The following is a 17,892-nucleotide window of genomic DNA, read 5'->3' as shown; positions in this document are numbered from 1 at the left end:
AGGTGTTTTTTTTTTTTCTTCTTCTTCTTCTTGTTTAGGATTTTTGAAACTTTGGTGGGAGGGTTTGGAAAATTTATCACAAAATCAACACAACTTTCTTTCATGGATGGGTTTACATGGTAGCAGAGGAAGGAAAGGAAGGAAGAAAATATTATCATAAAATCCAAACATTTGAAGAACAGAGGTTTTAGGGGAAATATAAGAAGCATTGGGTGAGTTGAGTGATTCTTTATTTTACATTTTATGGGTTCGGGTTTGCATTTTGGGAGAGTAGTAGGGGTGAAGGGGAAATGAGAAGTGAAGAAAATGGTGGGGAATGAGGGTTCCGCCCGTAGGCTAGCAGAAGGTTCTGACCAAGTGCTCAGGTACGAGTCCCACAAAAAGTAGAAATATTTGAGTGATGAGAAACTAAAAATAGTGACCACCGCATATTCTTGATACGATAGTCACTCTATAAATATAAATACTTATGGGATATGAGGGTAAAAATCGAGGTTCAAGTTTCCGAAAGAATTGACGGTTTTTTAAAAACCAAACCGCCCTCGTATATTCATCTTAAATCTGTTGGTCGAAAAATCTCTCTCTCTCTCTCTCTCTCTCTCTCTCTCTCTATATATATATATATATATATCTTTTGGGTAGGGAGGGTCGGGGGAGAATATGGTAATCCTATATCCTAACGTGGCTTGATCGTTGACCATACGATAAAATACAATACCCGAACCGACCTTCAATGCTATACAGATCCGCACCGTATTAGACCACACCTCCACCTACTACTCTTTTCTTATGCTTCTCTCTCTGCGCTCAAATTCAAACTCCATTATCTCTCTCACACTAAAGAAATTTTCTTTTTTGTTGTTGTTTCGGTTGCCTTTTAGAGGATTCGTTAAAATCTCTGAGAGCAATTTTCTATTCGCACTGAAATCTCTCTAATTTTCATTACCCAATTATGGGTTTCCAAGACGATCCGTATGTATTTTTTGCTCTCTTCCTCTCAAAATTAGGGTTTTTTTTTTTACTTCGATTAATTGAAATTAAATTTGGAAAATTTTCAGGTTCCGTGACGAGGATGGAGAGCCATTGATGGACTTCGACGACGTACAGTCGGATCGGGAGCAATCTCCGGAGCCGCGGGGGCAGGATCTCTTAGATGACGACGATGAGGAAAACTGGCAACAGAGAGAGCGATCGGAGACGCCGGTGTACGACGAGGCGTCGTTGAAGACCGGGAAACCCCGGAAGCGGCTGGTGAAGAAGAGTGGAGACACGGCGAAGGAGATCGTGGCTCCGAGTTTGATCGATGAGGACGAAGACGAAGACGACGGTTTAGGGTTGAGGAATCTGGTGGGGGAGGAGGAGGACGATGATTTTGAGAGGAAGAGGAAGAAGGGAAAGGAAAGTAGTGGGAAGAAGGAAAAGAGGCATAGTAAAGGAGGAGAGAGGAGAGGGTTTTCTTCTTCTTCTTCTTCGGGAAAGGGAAAGGGTGGTGGTGACTCGAAGAGAGGCTTTTCTTCTGGTAAGTCTGGCAAGGATCACGATGGTGAGGTCAAAGAGATGTGGGACACTATTGCTGGTGGCGATTCTGAGGTATTCTAGGGTTTTGATTTTCTGTACTTGGTTTATACTATTGACATCATCATCTATGACACCTATCAAAGAACAAACGATAATACTAGTTTTAGGTGAAGTTGGAATTGGTTGTGAATTCTTTGTTTATGGTTTTGATTTGGGACGCGAAATCTATTTCATTCTTCAGCGTTCAAAGCCTGTGCTTTGATGTTTTTGTTTCCGTGGAATTTTGTGATTAAGATGACTGGAATTTGGGTAACTGATAATGCTCAGAGCCAGTTGTGATATGTTCTACATTCCGGCATTATATTTATCTAGTTCATTGCTGATTTCTTTTAAGTTTTTATTTGGTTCATACAGAACTCTATCATTTTTTGCATTCAGATGTATTTTGTGTGTGGTGTGTGTACAATAAATAGATTATGAAGGGATAAACCTTTCATTTATTTGCTTTGGGAATTAACATTCTGATTTTAGTGTTTTTTTTATAAATCTTGGGACCTTGGAGATTAATTCATCATAGTTTACCACAAATCCACTTGTTCTGTATGTTATCTATGCTTTTAGTACCCTAGTAAACATTTTTAATTATTTCCCACTCTTCAATGGATTAGGATGATCAAGAGGGTTCCAGGACTATGGATGATGACAACTTCATAGATGACACTGGTGTGGAACCCGCCGATGGGTATGGAAGTGGTAATGAGCCGCGTTCTCCTGGTGAAGCTCCTCAGGTCAATTTTTCATTTTTGTGTATATATATATATATGTGTGTGTGTGTGTGTGTGTGTGTGTGTGTGTGTTTATACATTTCAGGTGAAGTAGGGATGATGTAATGCTGCTGTGCATCTCTTTTTGTTGTTTATGTTGTTTTTTCATTTAATAAGCTCTTCCTAGAATAGCATAAAGTACATGCTGATTGTAGTTGATTTTTTTTTTTTTTCTTCTGTTGTGTTAGTGGTTTGTAGCTGATATTGTATTTTCCTATGTTGTTGACTGAGTAATCTGCTTATCAACTCATTCCTATTGATTGTTTGATTTCTGCCTGGTTGGTATCTTGATTCTTTTTTTTTTTTTTTTTTTTTGATCCATCATTGGATGCTTCTAGGCAGAAGAGGGTGAAGAAGATGATGAAATTAAGGAGCTCTTTAAGATGGGGAAGAAAAGAAAGAAGAATGAGAGAAGCCCTGCAGAAATTGCGTTGCTAGTTGAGAATGTCATGGCTGAGCTTGAGGTCACAGCAGAAGAGGATGCAGACCTTAATAGACAGGCGAAGCCTGCTGTTAATAAATTAAAAAAACTGCCTCTTCTGACTGAGGTCCTTTCAAAGTAAACAGTCTGCGATCAGTATTTTTGGATTTCTCTCTTTTAATAGCTTCAGTAATTCGTATCTTTTAGGTTCTTATGTTCTGTGTCAACCAATCTTGGTGCAGGAAGCAGCTTCAACAAGAATTTTTAGATCATGGAGTGCTAACTCTATTAAAGAATTGGCTTGAACCTCTTCCTGATGGAAGCTTACCAAACATTAATATTCGTGCTGCAATTCTGAGGATTTTGACTGATGTAAAGTCAGAGTTCCCAGCATTTTTTGGTCTATAACATGTAGTAATAATGATCATTGACGGACTATATGTAGCCTCTGATATGTTGCTTCTGTTATGCAGTTTCCTATTGATCTGGAGCAGTATGATAGAAGAGAACAACTGAAGAAGAGTGGTCTTGGAAAGGTAGGAATGACCTTGGAAGAATCAGTCCATAACTTTTGCAGCTCGGATATGGAAGGAATAACTTTGACTGATTGACTATATTTTTGGGCAGGTCATTATGTTTTTATCAAAATCTGATGAGGAAACCACATCCAACAGAAAACTTGCGAAGGATTTGGTTGATAAATGGGTAATGTGATACATGTTTCAACCTCTAAGTATATACATGTTTTAATCTACTAGTGTTATTTTATGTCTTCCTCTACCTCATTCAATTCCTTAATTTTTAGTCAATTGATTTTTTTTTACAAGGGTTCCTATTTCTTTTGCAAATTTCTGATTCTTATGTTTTCAGTCAGTGGTTGCATTTTTGTTATACTTTTATGGATTTTTTAAGAATGGTTTTTTTAAAAAGAGACCATGAATTTTTTTAAAAAAAAGTAGTCTCTAAACAATTACAACTAGAAAAAGTTATGTTCAAAAAGGCAAGGACTCTATAAACAATACAAGAGAATCGCCAAACTTCCCTGTGTGGGACCACTCATGTATGGAACGAATGAGGTTTCTAATAACTGATTCCACATATTTTCCATATTTTTTTAAATGTAGTCTCTTTCTTTTCTTTTTTTAACAACCCGTGTAGATCTGTAAAAGGGTTTCATATTGTATTCATTAATATTGAATATTTCTTTTCATTACTTTGAGTGCAGAGTCGACCAATATTTAATAAGAGTACTAGGTTTGAGGAGATGAGAAATGTTGATGATGAGAGGGTTCCATACCGAAGGCCACCTGTGAAGAAGTACTGTTTGTGAACTCTTCTGCATATTTCTCCAAATTTTTGCTTTAACATGCAAATTTATATATACTTATGTTTAATTTTTATTCTAATTTTGGTAGGCCGGCTAATAAGGCTGCTGGAATGGAATCTAGAGACGGTGATCTTGGTTTGGATGAATTTTCACGGTATGATGCAATGACAGACATATATTTGCTCCTATGCGCCTTAATTTATTTATATTTGTGCACAATTTTCCAATGCCATATCATATTAGATGTTAAGTTTTATTACACTGCAGGGAACGCAAGTCTGGCCAATCATCTTCCAGGTTGCACGCTACAAGGCCAGAAGCAACTCCTTTAGATTTTGTGGTTCGTCCACAATCTAAGATTGATCCAGATGAAATTAGAGCTCGTGCAAAACAAGTTGTACAAGATCAGCGTCGTTTAAAGGTTTGTTTTCCTTTGCTGAAAAGTTAAATATTAGAATTAGTGAAACTACCTGTGGGCATCTCTTGAAGTCAGCATGAATAGAGTGATGAAGATGTTTAGTTTCCAATTAATTAGATAATTTACTCCAATTTGGACACAAATGAGTTGCTTTTGTTCGCTTTTCATATTCGGGAGAAAGAGTGGTTTAGAATCATAGGGGAATATATATATTCCATAGATAAATCTTAGGGGAATATTACCTTTAGTTATTACTTTTTTCTGCGCAATTGCCTATTTCCATTAAAGTCTTAATGGTCAACCAATGATATCAGAAATTCTAAAGATGATGAAAATTCACTAAAGGGGCAAGGCTCACACTTTTGCCTAAATTTCACCCATGCTCTTCTGCTTTGCTCTTATAAGTTTTTGCTTGTTGTGGAACGTAATTTTCACCCAAAATTCCTTCTCAGTCTTTTTTTTTTTTTTGATAAGTGAAATTCCTTCTCAGTCTTAGAACAAGAGCATTAGCTTGTTGAAGTCCTAGGTTCCGGCATTAGCTTAATGGTGGTGAACAGGAATGGTCTGATTTGAAAGTCATTATATCTATTCTTTCAAAATGATTATCTGATGGCCCAAATGAATATGGTATTCATGAAACTTTTCCAAAAAAACTTCTCTTTAGAGAATCCAGTGCTTTTATGGGTTACAGGTTAATGTCAAGCTCTGATTTATTTATTTTTTTGGGTTCAAATTTGTTTCTTTAATGACTTCATTTCTGTGGGGCTGAAAATGAAGGGAGGAGGCTTGTACCGTGGGGCTGATAGAAATTTTAGTTTTTCAGCTTACAAGCTGTGTACGAAAATGCTGGACCCCTAGACATTATTATGGTTGTGCTCTCTTCTAATTGGTGAAAGAAAATTAGCAAGTTGGAAAAAATCATATTTATCCAAGGGAGGTAGAGTCACTTTAATTAAAAGCACTCTCTCTAATCTCCCTACTTATTTTCTATCTTTATTCCCTATTCCCGCTTCTGTGGCCAACCGAATTGCTAGACTTCAGCGGGACTTTTTATGGGGTGGCCTAGGAGATGAGCCCAAATTTCATTTGGTTAATTGGTCTACAGTGTGTACTTCGCTTTCTTCAGGTGGGTTGGGGATTAGGAACCTGAGAACCTTCAATGTAGCTTTATTAGGGAAGTGGTTATGGAGATTTGGGCAAGAGAGGGATGCTCTATGGCGTCAACTGATAGAGGTGAAGTATGATTGTGATTGGGGTGGTTGGTGTTCTAGCTCTTTCTCTGGTCCTTATGGAGTTAGTTTGTGGAAAAATATTAGAAGGGGGTGGCACTCTTGATCTCGGTTTATTATGTATGAAATTGGAGATGGATCAAAAGTGCAGTTTTGGCTAGATCGTTGGTGTGGAACTTCTCCTCTCGCAGACCACTATCCTGATTTATATAGGATTTGTTGTAACAAAGAGGCAAGTGTGGCAGATCTAATGAGGTTCACCAATGGAGTCCTCCATTGGGATTTTCAGTTTTGTAGGGAGGTGCATAATCATGAATTGGAAGCTTTCAGAAGCTTCATCAATTCCATTTATTGCACTCCTGTAAGGGGGACCGGGGAGGATAAGAGTTGTTGGCTGCCTTGTAAGAGTAAGGGGTTCATGGTCAGTGCTTATTACCATCTTCTAGTTGGCCATGGTGAGCAGTTTTTCCCTTGGAAAAGCATTAAGGAAAAGAAATGTTTGCATTTTGGATTGGTGTTATATGTGCAAGTGTAATAGTGAAACTATTGACCATCTTTTCCTTCATTGCCCGGTTGCTTCGGAGCTGTGGGATATGGTTTTTGGGTTATTTGGAGTTTGCTGGGTTATGCCATTCTCTGTTGTTGGGCTTTTGGCTTGTTGGCAAGGTCGTTTTTGCCGCCATTGTAATGGAGGTATTTGGATGGTTGTTCCTCACTGTTTGATATGGTGTATTTGGAAGGAGAGAAAATAGTAGGTGTTTTGAAGACAAGGAGCGTTCCATGCCTGATCTCAAGCTTCTTTTCTTTAGAACCTTACTTGATTGGTTCTCTGTGTGGAGAAACCATCATTTTTCTTCTATTTTGGATTTTCTTGATTTTTGTAATGTTCGTTTTTGATTTGTTCTCCCATGTATACCCCCAGTGTAGTTGGGTGTCTTTCTCTTTTTGATATCAATGAATTTTTATTACTTATAAAAAAAAAACCTTTTGTAGGAGGGTTCAAAATTTGATAATTCGTATTGTTAAAACTAAAGTGAGGCCATTTGTGCTTTGTTTGGAACCCCATAAATGTAAGAGAATTTTTATTTTATTTTTTTAATAGGTTAGTTTCACATGCACCCTAGTGGTTATTATACCAAAAACCTTACCCTGTGCCCACACTTGTGAGAGGAGGAAATGCTATTTGGGCTATTGCTTATTAGCTAAATGTCGGGAAAGTCTTAATCTGTCTGGATTAGTGAAAATTTCTACTTTTAAATTTTTAGTTATCATTTTTTTTTTTGATAAGTAATAAGATATATTGATAAAAAAGGAACACCCTAGTGCACCGGAAGTGAACAAGGGAAAGGAAATCAAATACAAAAATTGCAAGAGTCTAGGAAAACAATAATGAGCTTAACCAATAGTCACGCCTGAGTGGAGTGAAGGACCTGAAGGGCTAAAACTTACCTGTTATTCCCATTCAGAGGCATCACAAGGGTAGAATGGTTTGCTGGGACTCTGGGTCATGCCCATGAATCAGGGGTCTCATGCTCTACTCTTTTGGACTGCTAATGCATGTGGTTTGTGAATGACTGCATGATTGGTATAACTAAATAGACAAAGTTTAGCTACAAAATTGGTTGTAGCAGCCTAAGACTACAACCTTAATAAAATAAACATTACTATATATTTTGGAAATCTATTTTTTGAATTGCATGTTCTTTATGATCTCAATGCACATGTCAAATTTTGTGTCAATTGGATATCTTTAACTATATGATCTATAAACTTATATTTTATGTATAATTTTAAACAACAAAAACTTTCAATTTAAACAATTTATTGATGACATAGTTATTGATCTTTAATTTTTTAGAAATTTTGCAAGTATGGAGAATATAAGAAGAAAATATGATTTAATGGTGGATTTGTCAAAATTCACCTTCAATAAAAAGACAAGGTTGTAGCTTTAGGTTATAACCAATTTTGTAGTTAAACTTTGTTCGAACTAAGGAAAATCTAAAAATTTGAGCTGTGTGAATGACAATTTCTTGATATCTTGCATATGCAATCCTTTCCCCCCTCTTGTGCTACTCTTCTGGGCTGCTAATGGATGTGGTTTGTGAATTACTATACGTGATATAACTAAAATATAAAAATTTGAGCCGTGTAAATGACATTTTCCCTCTTCCTTTTTTCATTGGGATGGGTTGAATGATTTGTTGGACCAATTTGTAACTTAATCTGCGTTAAGATGTATATTAATGAACCTCACAAGTTCATTATCTTTGGTGTGATTTTCCCTAGGCCGCAAGTTTGCTTTTGTGAGCATGTGTATGTCTGTGTAAGCAGGAGTACACGTGACTAGTTTTGCCTATATGCATTGCGAATTCTTTGTTTTTATATTTCTAAACTCAGAATGCAACTTGTTAATCTCAGATGAATAAGAAGTTACAGCAATTGAAGGCACCGAAGAAGAAGCAGCTTCAAGCCACAAAACTTAGTGTGGAGGGTCGTGGTATGGTCAAATATTTGTAATGTTACAACTCAGTTACTAGGCAAAAGGGTGCCTTGGAAAAAAATTTATATTAAATATTCAAATTTTGTTACCTTTATATTATTGGAAACATTTTGTTCCTTTAATCTCTATATGTTATTATTGAGAATCAGAGGCGTAATGAAATCTCTAATCTCATCCTTTAATTAAATTAGGTTTCTTGAAAAAATAAGAGGTCTAAACAGAGACTAAAAGAATAAACTATCATTTCTTTTCTTATCTCAGCTTTTCTTGTGTTGTGTCTCATTTTTATAATTAGGCTGCCATTTTTTAACACATTATTGCCAAAATTTTTAACCAACAAATTTTACAAAGGTTATTTATAAATGTTATGTAGTAAAACTTGTAATATCTTATAGCATTCTTCATGTGATAATTTAACTATGAAAAAAAAAAAACTCTTGTTTTGTATCTATTATTATTCCCTTGCGGAAAATAGAGGGTCTTTTTGGATGCCCATGTGATGAGAATAAGGAAAGAAAATTGATTCTTTAGCCTTGGAGGTGGGGTTGTTTGTGCAACTTTAATTTTGGGGCAAATTTTAATGGGATATTATTTTAAGAATAATGATTAAAATTGACAATATTTTGAAACTATTTGAATATCTAATATATTTTTAAAATAAAAGGTACTTTTTAAAAAAACAAGATCATTTAAAATTCAGCCAAGTCAACTGAAATTATGTTTCTAGAATATAATTTAAGGTAGAGGCTGCATTCTCAAATAACTCAAAATGGTATCATTTTAAATAATTAATATTAAGAAATTACTTTACAAAATTCAGACTAATTTTGGGAATGAAAGAATGAAGTGTTTGTTTTTGGAAAAAATACACCATGTATTGGATACAAGAGTTCTTCCTTTTACAGGAATTTTTGGGCAATTCCTAAGATATGCAAATAAAACGAGTCAATGCAATGTAATTAAAAAAAAAAAAAAAAACACTTGATTACTTAGCATCAGCCATATTAACGTGAGCATTTAAGAAAACGTAAATGGAAGACCAAGTTGTTTTTAATTTTTTTAATTTTTTATATTCAAGACTTTTTTTATTTTATATATGAGATTAAAATCTTATACTATTTACGTGTATGTGTGTGAAACTCTCTCATTAAAACTTAAATCTCAATCCTTATTTCCTACTCATGAGCCTCTACATTTAACTTAGGAGTTCAAATGAACTCCCTGACCTGGTAAAAAAAAATTATATATAAATTTTAAAATTTTTGTTTTGTACTCTTTAAAATAAAAATTTGAATACCTTGACTATAATTTTTTCTTTTTTTTTAAGCTCAATTGAAAATAAGCTTAAAAATGATTATCTTAGTGTTATTTTCACAATAAAACTTTAAGTAGCAAGTTATAACTAGTTTTTATCTGAACCCATAATTGACATTACATTTTTTACCTATGATTAACAACTTGCCACTTAGATTTTATTTCAAAAGTGTTGTGTTAGTTATATTATTCTTGAAATATTTAATTTTATAAGAAAGAAAAAAAAAAAAAAAAGGATTCAAATGTTTGCAAAATTTGAAGTAACCTCCCAAACGTTGTATAAAGCAGATTGCAAAGAAAAACTTCTAAAGGATCTTGAAGTTTTTAAAAGATTCATATAAAATAACTTTATGTTCCTCAAATCTCTTAAATTTAAAACCTTACATTCAAAATTTCAAATACGATTGTAATAGTTCACATTAATAAGAAGATTTATTTATTTATTTTTATTTCTACATGTGCAATACGATACATATTTTTTTTTAAGTAAACAGTAATACTTATTAGAACACACACGAAAATAGTAATATTAGTATTTTAAATTGAGTTTATAATACATTACATTAGTATTAAAAAAAATGTATAAAAAAAAACCCACAAAAAGACAACCAAATAACGTATAAAAAATGTGAACTGAAAGTTGACAGAATAATATATATTTCAATTAAAAAAAAAAGCAGAATATGTAAATTTTTTTTTTTTTTTTGGAGAAGAAATGTGTCTTGAACTTGAAGGTAAAATTTCTAAGTACTATAAAATTTACAGTTCTCATATAAGTTGTAACCTAACAGCAAAATTCAAAACAACCTAAAAATAGAAGCATCACCCAAAATCATTATCCACTTTTTGAATACATAGCTAAAATAAAAATAAAAAAGTTGTAAAAAATGAATGGAAATTGAAATATATATATATATATATATATATATATCTATATAAAAAGGTCATCAGCTCTGAGAATTAAAACATAGATGATTTTAATGAGTTGTCACAATTTTAGGGGCTTTGATGTAACTATAAAATGAATCATGGGCCGTAAACAGGTGGATACTCTCCGTCTCAAAAGGGGATCCCAATCCAATCGAAGGTCTCTCTTTCTTTTGCTCATCCTCCAAATCTCCCTTTCGTCGTCACTTCACAACAGTAACAAGTAACAACGCCATGGAATTGCTCTCATCTTCATCATCGCTGTGTTCACCTCATTCCTTCTTCGTCCCTAAACACAAAGTCTCTCCTTCCTCGTGGTTCAAGCCCCCCGCAAAAGTAAAACCCTCGACCAAAATCTACTCTTCTTCTACGTCTACCATGAGAGGCAGCAGTCCAAGTCCAATTACTATTATTAAGAATAATAGTGAGACGCAGGCGAGAGGAGAAGCAGACCCGATGGGGCTGTTGCTGAAGGAGAGGATCGTGTTCTTGGGATCCAACATCGATGACTTCGTCGCCGACGCTATCATCAGTCAGTTGCTCCTCTTGGATGCTCTCGACCCCACTAAGGATATCCGTCTTTTTATCAATTCTCCTGGTGGCGCTTTGAGGTTTCTTTCTTTCTTTTTTATCAATTTTCCATTCAAAATTTCCCTAATTATAGCTTTAAATTTAGTGATACGAAGTTCACTCTCAATTACTCTGTTTCTATTAGAATTTCATTTTTATACATTTCTATATAATAAATGGGCAAATTATAACTTACATGTTTATTGGTTGAAATTTAAGTTGTCTTAGTGTAGTTTAAAATTTGACACCGAGGTTTGACTGAAATTTAAGTTGTCTGCCTGTGGTTTGAAATCATGAATCCCATGATGCAAGTATTTCTATGTTTTTTGTGTGTTTGGAGGAGAGAAACATAAAATTGAAGCAAAATCACATATCTAGCCATGTTTTTAACAGAGATGGGTTAAGGAAATCTAATTGAACTAACTTCAAGTAGGTAAAGTGAAATTTCAAACCATAGCTATGCAACATAAATTTCGGCCAGATCACAAGTGGATAAGTTGTAATATGCCCATAATAAATAAAATGCTTTTTTTTTTTTTTGGGACTAGTTTCTTGGTTTTCGTTTTGTATTTCTCATGTTCTGAAGCCAAAATGAGAATCCCCTCATACTCCATTTCAAAAAAAAAAAAAAAAAGAGACGAGTTTGTCTACAACAAGCAATAGGAAGATGGCGGCATGTGCTCTCTTCATTTGTTATTTTATTGATAGTTCAATAGTTGGAGGAGGGGATGTCTTCCTTAGAAACACAAGGAGGTGGCAATCTATCTCCCTCTCAATTCTGACTTCTTGTTGATTTGTTATTTGATGTTGTCGGGTTGATGTGGAAGTAGGAGTAGTTCTTGTGGACACTGAGGGCAGCCTTGGAAAGGGCCTGGGGCTGGAGAAGGCAGTGCGGTTGACGAGCTATGACCAAAGGTGATGATGTCATGTGAGAGACCATGCTGGAGAAGGTGCAGAAGGACGGTGATTGGGGCTTGGAATTCAATGGTAGTTTTGGGGTTTGAGATTGGGAGTATAGATGGAGTTAAGGACAACAACATAGTTGTTTAAAAGAGTTTTATAAAAAAACAAAGATTGTGATTCATTACAAACTCATTGCTAGCTTTTGCAAACTCATTACAAATTCACTGTTGAAAGTGTGATACGTCTTTTTCCTTGATTGAGTTTTTGTAAATTTTGCTTTTTGCCGTGTGTTTACTATTAGTGGTGAAGGTTGAGATCAATGGGTGTAAGATTTTCATATGAATGTGATTGATTGTTCAAATTTAGATTAAAAAAACAAAGATTTTTGTGTCTGTGTGTTGGGCAGTGCATGCATTTAGGCCTTGAATTGGGATTTTTTTTTCCTATTAATGTTGAGGATGAGAATTTTTTTTGTTGTTGAGAAAAAGAGTTTTTATTATTATTATTATTATTATTTTGTAGAATAAATGCATTCTCCAATGACATAACCAAAAAAAAATTTCATTTTGGACAATTACTTTTTAGTAAAATTTTTAGCATAATACCAAATTCTACTTAAAAAAAAAAAAATTCATTATGTCATTATGCATTTTTAGAATGCTTTCTGCCATGGCTACTGCAATGCTTTTGTTGTTGGTTAACAAATTTTGGATTCGATACTCACTGCCAATGAGTGTTTCTTTAGTATAAAACATAGTGGGTAGCTTGGGTTGATTTGTGATTTGGATATTGAAAAGTTCTACAATCATATGAATTGGAATTATTTGATGTATATGTTGGAAAGACTTGGTTTTGCAAGGATTGGAGGAAATGGATTTGCCTTTTGTATTTCAACAGTCCAGTTCTCAATTTTGGGTGAATGACTCCCAACTAGTTGTTTTGATAGTTCCAGAGACTTGATCAGTGTTGTTAGAAGATGCTCTTAAAGTGCGAAGTGAATAGCTCTAAAGCATAATAAAAAGCTCTTTTCTATTTTTTCCCTATACCCAAACTTTAACTCCTAAAACCCTTTGCATAAAAATCATTTACTATTTCGGTGTAAACCATATACATCGATGGTTGTTTGTTTTGGTACTGCACAAGAGAATTTTATAAATTTTTATGTTTGAATTCTTATAAAATTAGTTGATTATTATACTATATATTGATTATTCATTTTTCTGCTTTTCAGGGTTTATATTTTGTTTTTTAGGAAACCTATCATCTTTGCTGCCTTTTTTAGGCTGCATCAAGTTTGATTTTTCGCATAATTTGTGGTGTGGAGGTTCTCCTTTGTAAAAAAAAAATTCCCAATTTGTTTGCCTTAACTTTAGATAAGGAGACTGCTATTGCTTTGTATTTATGTAGATTGGAGGAGCAAGGAGCACATATGAGATCTCCAGGATTAGGGTTGGAATTTGTTGTTATATATAAATCTTCTGTACTCTAACATCCTAATGTATTGGTGGTTATTATAATCTGGTTATTAAGAGGAAAGTGGGATTCTGGGTTTCCTTAGAAGAATAGATGGAACTTAAGGGTTCTGTATTCTTTGGTTAGACAGCTTCATGGAGGAAGATTTTGACAATCTTCTGAAAAAGGGTATACTTATGGTGGATTGGTATTAAATATGCTAGGAAAGTAGGAAACAATAGATCACGTTATACTTGGGCTTCGGCATGTGTGCAAGCATGTGTGCACTACGCTCTCTTGTCCAAATAATTATATTTTATTATTTTATTATAAGTGGTGGGACAACTTTGCCCGCTTGTCTTTTCTCTGTTTGGGGTTCGATAGGTGATGTCAAAGACAGTTATTGATTTGTGCACTCGTTGGCAGGGAGTATGGTCTTGAAATTTGGAAGTCTATTTCATTATGTCTTTTGTGGATGATTTGGAGGAAATACCTGGACTTATGAAGGAATTATACTTTGACTTATAAAAGATAATTGGGTGTTTGGCCAAGAGCCTTGTAGCTTAACTAGCACCTCTTGGCATTTCCAACAGAGATGTCCAGGGTTCAATCCCCCCTCCCCATTGTAACTATTGAGTTATCAAAAATATGATTGGTTGTATTTGTCAAGGTAGTTATTTTTTATTTAAATTAAACACTATAATGCTTTAGGATTTGTGCTTTAAAATGATAATTTACTTATCACTGCCATTGAGCTCTAGCTCAATTGGCATCTCCTCCCCCTTATATAGGTGGAGGGTGAGGTTGTGGACTCAAGACTAATCGGGTGTGTGTAACTTACCACAAAAAAAATTGATAATTTACTTATCAAAACCTTGGGAAAAAAAATTCAATTATTAACCTAGAAAGATATCATCCCTTAAATTTCCATTTTTAGATATGTTGTTTTTCTTATTTGCTGTCTTAGTTACCCTACTTTATCTATTTCCTAATTGTCTTTTGCTGTTATTATCTGTTCAGTGCTACAATGGCCATCTATGATGTTGTAAAGCTTGTGAGGGCTGATGTTTCCACAGTTGCACTTGGCATTGCAGCATCAACAGCTTCCATAATCCTTGGTGGTGGCACTAAAGGCAAGCGTCTAGCAATGCCTAATACTCGAATTATGATTCATCAACCTCTGGGAGGTGCTAGTGGCCAAGCAATAGATGTGGAAATTCAAGCCCAAGAAGTCATGCATAACAAGAATAATGTCACAAGAATTTTTTCAGAATCTACTGGTCGCTCATTTGAACAAGTCCAAAAAGATATTGATAGGGATCGTTACATGTCTCCTATAGAGGCAGTTGAATATGGAATAATTGATGGAGTAATTGATAGAGATAGCATTATTCCTTTGGTGCCTGTGCCAGATAAGGTGAAATCAAGAGTAAATTTTGAGGAAATGAGTAAAGATCCAAGAAAATTCTTGACACCTGAAGTTCCAGATGATGAGATATTCTAGCTTTGGGTGTATGTTAAAGGTATGACATTCTCACTGTTACTCCTTCACATCTTATTTGTCCGGAACTTTGTGTAAGCTATGGAAACTTAGAATGAAGAGATTTTGCATTTGTAGTGAGGAAAAGCCCTGTCAAATTGCAAACTTTCAGAGTGATTTGCTTTAGCTTTTGACTATTGAAAGAAAGCGTCAAAAGAAGTTGGGGTTTTGTTGCATGTCGTGTGTGGCAACTCCAATATGTCTCTCTTTCTTTTCTTCTGAGCCATTCTAGTGGTGAACTGGGCAAGGGCAGTATGGTGCTTAGACACTTCAGATTGACACTAATCGCGCAGATTCTTTTGATAACAATTCATAGAATATATTGCTGAAAGACTTCAATCTCTGTTGGGCTTCTATTCCATTTTGGGATGTCCCAAACTGAAGTCCCATTTGAAAAGTCAATGAATAAATTTCCTAACATACATACTTTATTTAAAAATTCAATACCCTGCTTTTACTAAAATTTAAATTAATGATAGTTGTTTTTAAAACTTGTACATTTTTATGTTAAAGACAATGCATTAAATGATGTTCTTTTGAAAAGTCGGATTTTCTAAACAGGCCAAGAGATTTTTTCTGTAAAAGTGGGATTTTATAACGAGACCCTTTTAGTTGTTTTGTTTTAGGGTTTAAAATTTGTTGGTTTTTATGGAGCTAGGTTTTCCTACCTCGCAAGTTAGGCTTCTTGATCGCATTTGTCATTTCCTAATATATGTATAAAATAAGTGAATGGAACTCGTATTATAGTACCTATGCACTATAACATGGAAAGGGGTTGAGGTTGATACTCTTCCATTGCGTGTACTGTTCCTCGTTGATCTTTGGGTAAATAGCAAGGATATGTTCAAAACCAATTAATTTGGTTTAACACAAGGTCGTGTAAGAATATCTATTTCCTTCCCTATAATATGTTGATAACGAGCCAAGATGAATAAGGCCTCTAACTTTTAGGCCTTCGGACTAGAAATGAAGTTGACCGAAACAGAAAAGGATGAAAATAGAAAATATCATAAAAAGTGCCTCACACACACTTTGTTTATGTTATGTTTGGTTGGGATGAAAAGTGAGAGAACTGGAAAGGGGGGAGGGAAAATGGAGGGTGAATTATGGTTCTCTTGTTTGATCGTTGGAGAGAAAATAGGGAAAAAAAGAAAAAGAAAATGGTGGGTCTAGAGTTTTCTATCCTAGCCCACCAATTTTAATCATTACAAAATGGAGTGAAAATGAAAAGGAAAATAGGTGTGAGAAATGGAATTACAATATTGTGATTGAAGCCTTGAAATTAGAGATGACAATTTTGTCCCGTCCTGCTTAACTTGCTCCTCCTTGTTTTGCTCTGCGCGGGTTTTCCCGCCATACAAAGGTGGTGGTGGGGTAGAGATGGGGTAAGATTTTAGCCTCGTATCACGGGGTGGGGCGGGGATGGGTTTAGACTTTTTAGATCTATCCCGTCTCTCCCCTCTCCGACCTTCATTGTTAAGAGTTATAAATGTAAAATTTTCATATCCTAAGACTACTATTTAAACAAACATATCAATATTAACTTATTTTATTCTACCCAATGTGGTTTTTTGTCTTTATTTTGTTATGTGTTATACTATGAGTTTTTATATATTTATTTATTTTTTTTTTTTGTGATTGTATTGTTAAATGATTGGGGATAGTATTCAATTTTTTCTAAAAATTGATTTGATTTGATGGGATAAATTTAGTTGTAATTTCAAGTATATTTTTATTAATGAAATAGCTTTTATTAAAAAAAGTGTACTAGTTGTAGGGCAAATTAACAAAAAGTAAAGTTTTATGGGATGGGGCGGGGCTTCGCGGGGCCCCAAGAGGCGGGGATAGGGTGAGAAAGTTTTTCCTGTCATGCGGGGCGCGGCGAGGATTGGGTAAGACAAAACCATGTAGGGTGGAGACGAAGACCCCATTTTTCGGTCCTGTCTCATTGCCATCCCTACTTGAAATGTTGCTGAAATTGAATGGTGCACTCTGCATTTATTTATTTATTTTTTCCTTTCGGCTAAAGTTGTTCGGTATAGAGTCCACGGTTATTTTTATATGCCGAAGGTACATAGTACAATGTTTGTCTTATTTTATCATATAAATAAATTATTACTACGTTATTATTTGGGTATATGTAAAAATGCATTGATCCATAACTAATCTTTATAATTAATATTTATTTATATTTTACTTAATTAATTATAATGTCATCATAAATAATAATCTATTAAGATTTTTTTTTTTTTGTATAAAAAAAATATCATTAACTTATAATCTATTAAGGTTATTTACTTTTTGCTGGAAGGTTATAATTATAATTATACTATTATATTCCTTTTGTTCTGTATGAAGGAGATCTCTGATTCTATTGAATTCTTTGCTGCTGGTACTGGTCGCAGCAAAACTACATTCACTCAATCAATCAAGAAAAAAAAAAAAAAAAAAAAAACTATTCATATCATATGCAAAGTAAAATCGAATCTCTTAGAAATGTAATTGAGACTAGAAATGTCACATTTGAAGTCAGCAATAAGAAGTAGCTCGGCTAATTAGTGGTGTTGACTTGACTGTTGAGTAGGTTGGTTGGTATTTAGTATTTAGCATTTGTCCTGTCCCCAGCTAAAATAAAACCATGCCGGCTCCAGCCTCCCTATATACAAATCAGCAGAATAATAAAAATTGAAAGCGAAAGCAACATTGTACGAGGAATGGGTATGAGAATTGTGAAGGGTTTTGTCAGTTTGAAGCTGAAACCACGGTTGTGCAAGTTTATACAAATTATCAAAGGCAATCTGAATAACTCGCAATGCTGCACAATTAAAGTTCTTTCACCAATTGAAAAGTAATGTTATAGACTTATTCCCACTCACTCGTCGTTGGCTCTTTCTCATTTCAGTTTTAGTTTAAGGTTCCAAAATGACATGTGATTCGGGGAGACTT

At 34.5% G+C, this 17,892-nt stretch overlaps 2 protein-coding genes across 2 annotated transcripts; both read left to right on the top strand.

Annotated features, from left to right (window-relative positions):
• Positions 1-725: 725 nt before the first annotated feature.
• LOC115970002 (protein IWS1 homolog 1) lies at positions 726-8,495 on the top strand. The gene is made up of 11 exons (XM_031089651.1): positions 726-972; positions 1,059-1,590; positions 2,187-2,306; positions 2,681-2,901; positions 3,006-3,135; positions 3,237-3,299; positions 3,391-3,468; positions 3,989-4,080; positions 4,179-4,244; positions 4,358-4,511; positions 8,159-8,495. Exons 1-11 carry the CDS (start codon positions 953-955, stop codon positions 8,255-8,257), a joined length of 1,575 nt encoding a protein of 524 aa, XP_030945511.1. The 5' UTR covers positions 726-952; the 3' UTR covers positions 8,258-8,495.
• Positions 8,496-10,592: 2,097 nt separating this feature from the next.
• On the top strand, positions 10,593-15,231 carry LOC115972009 (ATP-dependent Clp protease proteolytic subunit 4, chloroplastic). The gene is made up of 2 exons (XM_031092145.1): positions 10,593-11,092; positions 14,427-15,231. Exons 1-2 carry the CDS (start codon positions 10,716-10,718, stop codon positions 14,908-14,910), a joined length of 861 nt encoding a protein of 286 aa, XP_030948005.1. The 5' UTR covers positions 10,593-10,715; the 3' UTR covers positions 14,911-15,231.
• Positions 15,232-17,892: the final 2,661 nt, after the last annotated feature.

The sequence above is a fragment of the Quercus lobata genome, chromosome 12 (assembly GCF_001633185.2).
Source record: "Quercus lobata isolate SW786 chromosome 12, ValleyOak3.0 Primary Assembly, whole genome shotgun sequence".
NCBI classification, from domain to species: Eukaryota; Viridiplantae; Streptophyta; class Magnoliopsida; order Fagales; family Fagaceae; genus Quercus; species Quercus lobata.
Note: the sequence above shows the minus strand (reverse complement) of the source record. Positions and strands in the feature narration are given on the sequence as shown.